This window comes from Amblyomma mixtum, chromosome 1 (genome assembly GCF_055824585.1).
Source record: "Amblyomma mixtum isolate Tamu chromosome 1, ASM5582458v1, whole genome shotgun sequence".
Taxonomy (NCBI): domain Eukaryota; kingdom Metazoa; phylum Arthropoda; class Arachnida; order Ixodida; family Ixodidae; genus Amblyomma; species Amblyomma mixtum.
Window position 1 is genome coordinate 247,840,866 of NC_143012.1, and position 10,713 is coordinate 247,851,578.

At 54.0% G+C, this 10,713-nt stretch overlaps 1 protein-coding gene across 1 annotated transcript; it reads left to right on the forward strand.

Moving 5' to 3' along the window:
* The first annotated feature begins 520 nt into the window (after positions 1 to 520).
* Positions 521 to 10,489, forward strand: LOC149371420 (uncharacterized). Its single transcript, XM_089580095.1, has 2 exons — positions 521 to 8,995; positions 10,178 to 10,489. The coding sequence occupies exons 1-2, from the start codon at positions 521 to 523 to the stop codon at positions 10,487 to 10,489; spliced, it is 8,787 nt and encodes a 2,928-aa protein (XP_089436221.1).
* The last annotated feature ends 224 nt before the right edge of the window (positions 10,490 to 10,713 follow it).

Below are 10,713 nucleotides of genomic sequence, written 5' to 3' on the forward strand. Positions count from 1 at the left end.
GAACAGTGAAATGATCGAAAACTATAAAAGAATAAAGAAAAAACACTTTGAAGAACGAAGAATGCAAAAAAATACAGATTTTTGACACACGCGGACGAATTGTGAATACGCTTAACAAGAGAATCCGCACCGGTTTGCCGTCGTCGTCGTTGACTGAACCAAAAATGGCACATACCTACGCTGAGAAACCGGCCGAGAACTAGAACGAATAAAAAGGATGATTGGCCGGATATTGCCGTGGCAAAAAAAAAGGGCGGGGGGGGGGGGGGGGGGAAGAAATTATAAAAAGTATTATAACGCGCATGGAAGAGCATCACCAGGGGTCCTTCTGCCGCGGTGAAGAAGAAAAGTCGCGTGCTGCTCGTGGTGCATCCCTGCCTCGCGCTGTACCTCTCGAGCTTCAGCCGCGCAGGTCTTGCTGGCACCTTGGTCCTCGCCTTTCAACGTCGCTGCCTGAGTGTTTCGCTGTATAAGCCGCCCGTTGTTTCAGAGACAGAGCCCGTCCTTCGTTGAGCGCACCATGCGGAAGGCATCCGTCAAGCCAGACGACAGCAAGAAGAAGAGCGAGAAGAGCGCGAAGCCCGAAGACAAGAACCGCAGCAAGTCTCCGTCCGCTAGGCGCTTCGATGACTTGGACCGAGACGAAGATGAACTCTCCAAAAAGAAGGGTAAGCGCAGGAAGTCCAAGTCCAGAGGATCCAAGGTGGGCATCGCCGATTCGCCGCCTAGTCCGCCGGGCGAACAGAAGGCACGGCGCCAACCAAAGTCTTCCACGGACGACGAACTATCATCGCTGCCCAAGGAAATCAACCTCGAGTACTTCGAACAGTTGGCCGGCAATATGCAGCGGGCGGGGGAGCTTCTGGACGAACATGCGCGCGGCATGGTCTGGCAGGCGGCCGAAGTCATCTCTTGCATACCGGAGTACATCCCACCGCGGCGCTACACGGCCAAGCTGTGTCGCTGCAAAACTTGCTGCGAGCGCTGCTGCGTCGATCCCGAGCATCAACTGAAGGGCTTCCACTCAAACTTCAAGGACGCGGCAACAGATGTGCCCGATGAAGAGGGTCTCACGCTGAGCGGCTCCAGTGACACGTCCGGCCTCTCTGTCTTGGGCGACATCTCCGACGTTGGCGACGACGGTAAGCCCAGGGTCAGCTCACGCCTAGCGGTCGCCGCTCGCGAGGCCAAGCGGGCCATGCGTCTCGCCAGACAATTCCGCTCGGCTGCCCGGACGATGGACTCACTCGAGTGCAGCAGCGACTCCGAACAGAATATGCGCCGTCTCTACACCAAGGAGCTCATGGACAAGGCGGTGTTCTACGCCACCAAGGCGAACGAGGCGCTCGCTGCTTACGGTGCTCTGAGAAGAACTTTGCGCAGGGCCGCCGATGTTTCCAGCACGGATGACGTCACGAGGTTCGGTATAAACAGAGACAGATCGAGACGCGCCCCGTACGACATGTCAATGGAATCACATTACTTCGGTGGAGACTCTCCTCCGCGAGCAATTTGTGGGTCCGACCCAAGGCAAAGGTACAGCTCTGATTTCTTTGCCAGGCAGTACCCGCCGCAGCCAGGCCTCCGGCCCCAGAGTTACCGCTCTGATGGCACTCGTGGTGCCTCGGCTGTCGGGCGCTCGCCGGCTGTACAGTCCGCGCTCAGCCTTGCCAGAAGAGCCGACATGGCCGTAAGTAGGGCCCAGCAAGCTGCCGAGGAGGCCCACAGGCTCCAGAGGGTCTCCGACGAAGCACTGGCAGAGGCGAAGGCGATCGAAGGAATCGACGACGGCACAGCACCTCTTGCGGCCAGAGGTGCTAGGGCCGGGTACCGCTTGCCTGGTGCCGTCTCTGAATCAGACCAAAGGTCACCCGTGAGGAGGGCTCCGGACCCAAGAGCTAGCGGGAGAGTCGGCTTGGACGAGTCTAGGGCCGAGTCCGCAGACAGCCGAGGCATTATGAAAGCCAGGATTGCCGACAGTGCAGGGGATCTTCGCCAACCAGGGCCATTTTCTGGTGAAACGCCTTCAAAAGCCAGTAGCCAGGCACCACGAACTTGGGGCGCAGAAAGAGGATCTGTGCGCAAGGATGGCAAGAGCGACGTAGAATCGGATCTAGCAACGCAAATACCTGCCACGAGTGGGCTGAGGGCACCAAGGCCAAGCATAGCACCTGTCCAAAAGACCCGGAGCATGCGAAGGGCGAGCGTATCGGCCGCGTTGGCATCGCAGATACAGCAACGCAGCACAAAAGCGGCTCTTCGGAGAGCCAGCGTGTCGTCGTTACAGCAAGAACTGTCGGATGTAGTATCATCGCCCAAAGCGGCGGGCAGAAGGGCAAGCGTGTCTTCAATACAGCAGGAACTCTCGGATGTGACGTCGCCGCGCAAAGCGGTGGGACGGAGAGCCAGTGTGTCCTCGCTACAGCATGAACCGCCAGATGTGACGTCACCACGAAAAGCAGCGGCCAGGAGAGCTAGCGTGTCCTCGATACAGTCTGAACACTCAGACATAGCGCAGGCGCCACCGTCGCGCAAGGCAAAGTCATTAGCCGCAAGAAGGGCCAGTGTTGGTGCCGGTCTCCTTCTCAAGCTTGGAGCACAAGCACAAGAAAGCTCGGACAACTCGTTTGTATCTCCAGAAAAAGAGAAACTGAAGGCTTCAGCGGGCCAAGACGCTACTTTTAAGTCTAGGGCGGCGCGAAGAGCTAGCGTCGCATCAACGGGGCATCAGGCAGAGCCTCCCGCTGAAGGTCTGGACTCTTTCAAGGCCAAAGCAGCACGAAGGGCAAGCATATCGTCAAAGGGAATCCCAGCTCCTTCTGAAAGTCATGCCAATGACCAAGACTCCTTCAAAGCCAGAGCTCAGCGCAGGGCAAGCGTCTCTTCAAAGGACCTCCCTCCTGCAGTTGAAATGAGCCCAGAAGAGCAAGAAACATTCAAAGCAAGAGCGACGCGAAGGGCCAGTGTTTCGGTAAAGAAAGCCCCGATTTCGACTCCTGACGACCAAGATTTTAAAGTTAAAGCCGCAAGGAGAGCTAGTGTGTCCTCCAAAGTGATTTCACCCCCCACAGACAACCTCCCGCCAGAGCAAGAAGCATTCAAAGCAAAAGCGACGCGAAGAGCTAGCGTATCCGCAAAAGCATATGCTCCGGATGTCCCTTCCGACGAACAGGACTCATTTAAAGCCAAGGCTACGCGTAGAGCTAGTGTTTCAGCGAAAGGTCTCACGAGGCCGGGAACTGACCGAGGTTCACGCGAAGAGAAGATGAGAAGAGCCAGTGTTTCTTCCCTGGGCCGTGGCTCTTCGGCAGAGGACCCGACACCAGAGTCTCGCAAGGCGAAAGTTAAGAAAACGCTCACTGTTGTTGAGCCAGACGTATCCGAAACGTTCAACAAACCAGAAAAGAAAATTCGCCGAAGGGCCAGCGTGTGCGCTGCTAAATACAAGCGCCTCTACGGCGAGGTTTCGGCGGAGGAACCCAAGAAAGAAGATGACGGATCTAGAAGGGCAAGCGAACTGCCGAGCGAGCCTTTCAAGAACCTCAAAATCCGCAGGTCTTCCTTAAGCGCTTCGAAACTCTCTCATGAACTTAGTAAAACAGTCTTTGGTAAGCCGGAAGCAGCGAGTACGCATGCATCCCTGCTCGGCAATCGCCGACAGTCCGTGTCTAAGGAGAAGGATAGTATGCCGGGAGACAAAGGTGACAAGGATACACCCACAGTTAAGATGTCACCGGAAATGCTGTTCTCCCAGCTACGAGAGAGCTTGGAACCTGGCGCTATACAGACGGGTGCAGTGGACAAGGGTGCTGTGGGAGGCCGAATCGTGGTTAAAATAAAGCCACTGCCCGTGCCCACGAGTTCAAAGAAGGTTGGCACACACTGCGACCCTAAAGACACCGGCCTCCTGTGCGAGGAATTCGATTTTGACACCTGCGCGTCGGGCTCTAGGGACCCAAAGGACATTCAGAAAATCATTGACGAAGGCGTCGGAACGCCGAAATACACTAAAGACATGAAGGGTGCTACACCTGACAAGAAGCGTCCAGAAATAATTTACGAACTTTCCGAGCAGTCTTTAGATATCGAGATAATACCAAGCCAAAGGTGCAAGGAGACGCAAATTTCAGTGCCGTTCGATGAAGCCCTGACCAAAGCAAGCAGCCAAAGGTGCAAGGAGACGCAAATTTCAGTGCCGTTCGATGAAGCCCTGACCAAAGCAAGCAGCCAAAGGTGCAAGGAGACTCAAATTTCAGTGCCTTTGGATGAAGCCCTGACCAAAGCAAGCAGCCAAAGGTGCAAGGAGACTCAAATTTCACTACCGTGTGATGATTCCCTCTCCAAAGCAAGAAGTGCAGTCACTTCTCCCGAAAAGGATGTCGCCAAAGACGTGGCTATAAAAAAGAAAATGGACACCGCAGGCGCGGAAGACAACGAAGGCAGAGGGATGAAAGATGAGTTGCCTGAGCCCGACAGAAATGTCCAAAAGCAGGACCATAGCCATAAGCAGCGGAGACATGGAAGCAAACACATATCCGCTGAAAAACAGCCCCCTGCCAGAGCACAGGAGCCTACAGAAGGAAGCAAATTGCGCAAACCGAGCGCGAATGCCGTCAAAACATCCGACAATGATAGCAAAGCGCGTAACCTCGACGCAGGAGCGACCTCGAAAGCCCAGAAAGATGCAGAGCGTCCCAGCAAGACCTCAGAGGACAAAAGCCGAGCCGATTCTCATGATGGGGGCTCCCGAGCACAGGAGCCTACGGAAGGAAGCAAATTGCGCAAACCGAGCGCGAATGTAGTCAAAACATCCGACAATGATTGCAAAGCGCGTCACCTCGACGCAGGAGCGACCCCGAAAGCCCAGAAAGATGCAGAGCGTCCCAGCAAGAAGACCTCAGAGGACAAAGGCCGAGCCGACTCTCATGGCGGGGGCTCCCGAGCTCATCTGAAAGTTCTGCCTTCGGATACTTACGTATTCACCGCTACCGCGGCAGTCATCGCAGGGGGAGACGCGAATAACCCTACGACGATGCTGGCCGCTTCAGATGGTGCTAATCCAAAATCGAAAAGCAAGAAACGAGACACTGCAGAAGATGCGAAAATGCCTTCCAAATCTAGTCACGAGAACGATAATGAAGCCGGCACTAAGAAGAGGCATAGCTCTTCGAAGAAGCACCATGAAGAACCGTCGAAGGGTTCTCCGGAAAGCACAAAAGATGAGCCGGAACCTGCGAGAATGCCAGAACAAGCTGAAAAGGCAATTGGAGAAAAGTCTAATGACGGTGGACAAAACCACGATGGAGGAAAAGAAGAAAGGGCGACCGACAAGCACGAGTCCGAGAGCAAACGCGAGGCTTCTAAGGACCAGGAGGCTGATGACCAAAAGGTCAGTGGCCGCAAAGGCTCCAAGAAGAAATACGAAGATAAGCAAGAGATGCTTGACCAGATAGAGGCCGAAATCAAACGCGCGGCTTCTAAGGACCAGGAGGCTGATGACCAAAAGGTCAGCGGCCGCAAAGCTTCCAAGAAGAAATACGAAGATAAGCAAGAAGAGAAGCTTGACCAGCCTGAGGCAAAAAGCAAACGCGAGGCATCTAAGGACCAGGAGGCTGCTGACCAAAAGGTCAGCGACCGCAAAGCCTCCCCAAAGAAAGATGAAGATAAGCAAGGAGCGATGCTTGGCCAGCCTGACGGCACTGATGAAAAAGCTAAGGATGAGCTGAGGTCCGAACAAGATGTCCTCAAAGAAGGCTACGAGGGGACTGATCAGAAAAAGAGCAGCGAACAAGCACAAGCTTCTGACATCAGGACAGTGCAACCACCATCGGCTGATGACTTTAAAGATGGCGGCAACAAAACTGACGATAAACTAAAGCCTTCTGAGGGCCCTCAAAAAGCAGATGTAATCAAGCCTTCTGATCAGCCTCTCACCGACGACGCGAACGCACCTGCAAAGCCTCAAGCAAGTACGGAAGAAAAAACGAAAGCTTTATGCGACACCTGCGAAGGAGTTTTAAAAACCCCCGGTGTCCCTGAAAGCTCGTCTGTGTACAGTGGCGAGGAAATTCGTAACAAGGAAATACCTGAAGATAAACCGAAGCCTGAGGACCCGCAAGGAACCTCGCCCGCAGATGCCACCAACTTATTAAGGGATTCAGACACCGATAAAAAGAAAGAAGGTACGCAAGTCGCAGTCAGTCAAGAAGAGAGCAAATCTGAGCCTCCTCAGGAACGAGTGTCTGTCGGTAACCTAGGAGACATTGGCAACCAAGACACTGCGAACATGCGTGCAGATAGCATCCGTGATTTTCCTTCACCGAGTATGACTACCGCTCCCTCAGGCGCAGATAAGGACAATACTCAGCGATACGACGCAGGCGAAAAAGAAGGCGCCCAAGCATCCATGGAGTTCATTGTTCCAAAGGCACTCGCTTTTGGATCTGTTGGAGATGATTGGACTGCGCAGGCACCGAACCTCATTGAGCCCACTGAGACTACAGAAGGCTCTAAGGACTTGAAAAGCGTAGATTCCTCCGCTGGAGAAAGAACAACTGTAGAAGCAACCGCATCTGAAGGCAATGACGTAGAGCTTGAAACGCGTGAACCCCAAGAAGACATCGCAGAAGATATCCTGTCACCAGAAGACAGCCCGCCAGATTTACAACTAGAAGAGGAACCAGAGGAAGGTGACCTTCTAGAGCAGGAGGCCGAAGAAGAACTTCCGGAAATACCTGAACCAGTAAATTACGAACGCGCCATTGATGAGGAATACGGTGAAACAGAACAAAAGAAAGAGGCCAAACCAGCTGTTAAAGTCCAAGAGGGCGTCGATCTGCAGCAGAATGTGATAGAACTGCAGAACGTCGACTTCGAGCTGCAGTCGAGGCCGCATGCACGCCTCAGAGGACCAGACATGCACGACTTCAACTTCTGGGACTTGGACGGGCCTCCCGTATTCTATCCCGAGAGCAGATTGGTGTTTGCAGTAGCGTTGGTCACCAGTGTTTGGATTCTCTATCTTCTCTTCCAGACCAGGACGAACACGAATAGGAAGCCTTTCTTCGAATTCTACACCGCGCTTGCCACAGGCCCAGAAGTTCCTGGCGCCCGCATTATGACCGAACCCGTGGCTGTCAATGATTTTCCGAGCAGAGAAGCAGAGAGAACTGAAGCGGGAATCATTGTTCCAACTGAGCCGCGGTTCCTCTACTCCTGCGATACACCTTATTGCAAAAAGGAAGCTTCCTACTTGGCCCAAGTGCTCGGCGACGACCCGTGCGTGAATTTCTACGGCTACGTTTGCAACAAACAGACCCGAAATTGGAATCCCATGATTGGCTCTTCAATATCTGCAGACACGTTTATTGTCAACGAAGCCGCGAATTTAACTACGGGATACATTTTTAACAAAGAACACGCGGGCATGAAGGCAGCCCGAAATCTTCTGGAAGCCTGTCTTGATCACGAGCGCGACGAGAACTGGAGTCGGACCGAACTGAACGAGCTGTTTTTCGATTACTTCGGCTCCTCGTGGCCAACGGAGAACGCATTTTTAACCATGGAAGCCGTGTGGGTCGTTGCTGGACGCCTCGCTCGGGACCTAAAGCTGGAGGCCCTAGCACGCGTGTCCGTCGCCGTACACCCGGAAGACAGCACCGCCTCTGTACCAAGCATAGACGAACCGGTTCTGCTCTACCGAAGAGACGACTTCAGGGAGCCTGAGTACCCCGAGATTCTGGAATCTGCCGCAGAACAAACTGCGACATTTATGAACCCAACTGCCAGTGGCCGGCAGATTGCGTCAGAAGTAAGGAAGACGAGCGAACTCCTTGCCGATATGATTTCCAACGACTCTGCCCGCTCCTTCGGAATGCAGGGCTACCGGCTGTCTACGGTTCGTGTTCTGGAGCCTGGCGTGCAGACTTTCTTGCGCACAGTTTTCCTCGACTCTCTCAGAGTAGCAGACAATTCTGCCATTCTGGTCAAGTCGCCGCAATTCTTAGAAAATCTCGCAGGTACGAAAGGATCCCAACTTGACCCTCAAGCCGTCTTAAACTATTTAGGCTTCAGAGTGATGGTCTATTTTGCTGCATTCTTGCCACAGCCGAGCGTCCGACGCCTGCGTGCCTTAGAAGCCGATTTTATGCTCCCCGAAAACGCCTCCGTTCAAGACTTCTGCACGAGAGAGATTGAGCGCATCTTTCCAGCCATCTACGCGCGCGCTTTCGTGCTCCAAATAAGGAACTTCAGCGCGTCGGTCACGCTGTGGTCGTCAGAATTGAAGAACAAGTTCATTCAAGGACTGGAAGGGCTGACGTGGATCGCTGCGCCGGGCGCTCCGCCTGCTCCAGTCCAGGACAGCGATGCTGGCATCGCTAGGCGCAAACTGGAGAGCCTGAATGTGGAAGACGCAGTGCCGTCATGGGTTCTGAACAACTCCAGCTTCGAACAGTACACCCAAACTCTGGAAAGACAGCTCGAGGTGGCCCTCAACTTGGACCCGAGCAACTCCCTCAAGCGCTTCTGCCTCTTCGCGAAGCTCCTGAGTCATGGCGAGCTCCAAGAGGCGCTCTTGGAAGGCCTGTCTGCAAACCGAACCGCGTTGTCAGTCTTGGGAACCGAGACCTGGTACGACGCACAAAGGAAAAGAATTAACGTGCCGTTGGCCGTCGTCGACTGGTCCGTGCCGACTGACAGCATCGCCTTCGTCGTTCACGCGGCCCGATACGCCGTCCGCGTTTTCAAGGCGCTGGTCCGGGGGCTTCTCCCCGAATACGCGTACGCTTCCGACCAGCGCATCGATGGTCGTGCGTACAGTGAAGGGTACCGAGAGCGCCTGCGAGCCACGGTGAGGTGTCTGCTTGGACAGTACGAGAACGCCAGCAAGGCCGTGAAGAGCGAGTTCCTTCAGCGAGTGACGGACCATGCCCCGGCCGCTACTGCGCTCCTGGAGCAGAGTGTCGCCCTCATGCAAGCGTACTCTGTCTTCAAGGTACGTTCCTGGCATAGGTAGTAGCATCTCTCACCAGATGAAAGCAAGACCCCTCCTCTAGCTGTCGATAGTACAGGCATACTCCATTTCTTAATAAAACGCTCCTGCTCGAGCGGTCTGACACTAGGTGCATAGACGGCTTGATGACCGCCACGTTGGTGAAACGGAAGCATGGAGAAAGCCTGCTCGTGTCCCCATGGAAGCCTCGGTGGACGCTATGCGTGGTCGCCTATCATTAAAAAGCAGGAGTACATTACAAAGATCTTGGCGCTTTCACTTATGTCACTAAGTCACACCTTTGTCGCGTTACGCTGTGCAACTCTGTACCGAATATCTCTCGCAGTGAAGAACGTTACTCTCGGAAATTTTACGACGTTTCTTTCTGCGTGTGCGCGCACACGCGGCCGCGTAACGGTGCCTCAGAAACGCCTATTAGGCACCGAAGGGGCGTTGTTCGACATGCACCCTTAGGGTTACTGTATCAGTACCTTGAGTTGCGCGCTTGCTTTCTCTGCGCCTTTATGAGCCAAACGCGATCACATGGTTGAAAAGCATCCAGGCATTGCGGAGAAGCCAGCTCTTTTGCATCCTTTAGAACTATAATAGACCGTTGCTAACAGTCCATTTGTACAACTGTTATCCTACTTTGCGGCATTTTGTCCCAGTGCACATGCTCACTGAAAGTTGTTTTATCAATAATACTCAATTTTATCTCATGTTCGTTAATTGTTAAAGAGAAAACGCTTGTCATTGTGGCGTTTACAGTTAACAGATGGCGCCACCCATCCACATTGCGAGTATTTCGTTCGTAACTCATTGAGATAGGCCTTGGTGCAACCGGCGCATTACTAGCAAGCTTTCTCATTCAATGCAAAAGTAGTTTTCCTAGAATAAAGCAAGTTCGGCAGCCAGAAACATGCGAATTGAGCCTGCACTGGCTTTAACCAATCCAGCCACCGCACCAGGTCCGCCTCCTGCATGCAAGAGTTGCGGCTTTCCCTCACAATTTGGATGCTTGGGAGAGCAACAAGGCGGACCTCTTGAAACCTCTGCTTCATCCGTGCTATAGTGAACTGGAATAATCCAAGCCAAGGGGCGCGCTCGCGTCACGAAGCACGTAGTATGGCAGCGGGACTGGCGGGACCACTTCTCATCCCTTGCGCCCGTGCTTGCGCCCCGCAGGACCTTCTCCGCGCTCGACGTGTGTGGCACTCAGACTTCCGACTGGCGGGGCTGCCACGCCTCACGTCCGAGCAGCTGTTCTTCGTGGCGTACGCGCGGGATAACTGCGAGGCCAGCGACTTGGTTCGCCAGCGTCGACAGTGGCTGGATAACAGACTGCTGCCGCCCGAGGACCGCGTCAACTTCCCGCTGACGCAATTCGACGCGTTCGCCCGCGCCTTCACCTGTAACCGCACGGCGCCAATGGTCGCCAACGGACACTGCCCGCTCGTCCGCGCTTCCCGAAGTGCCGACCACCAAGACCGCTCCTAGTTTTGCGGATAATACACCTCAGTGACTGCAGTGCAAGCCTCGACCAATGTGCGAACGAGACTGGGAATACTCCCCTTCATTTACTTTGTTCTCCAATAAGCGACTACTTTTTAATGCTAGCGTTGCGAAAATGTACAAAGCCTGCTGCCTTATATAAAGATTATTGCGTATGGATGCAACCAGACCTAGTGCACAGAGTGACCTGAAGTCCACGGAGTATGAGG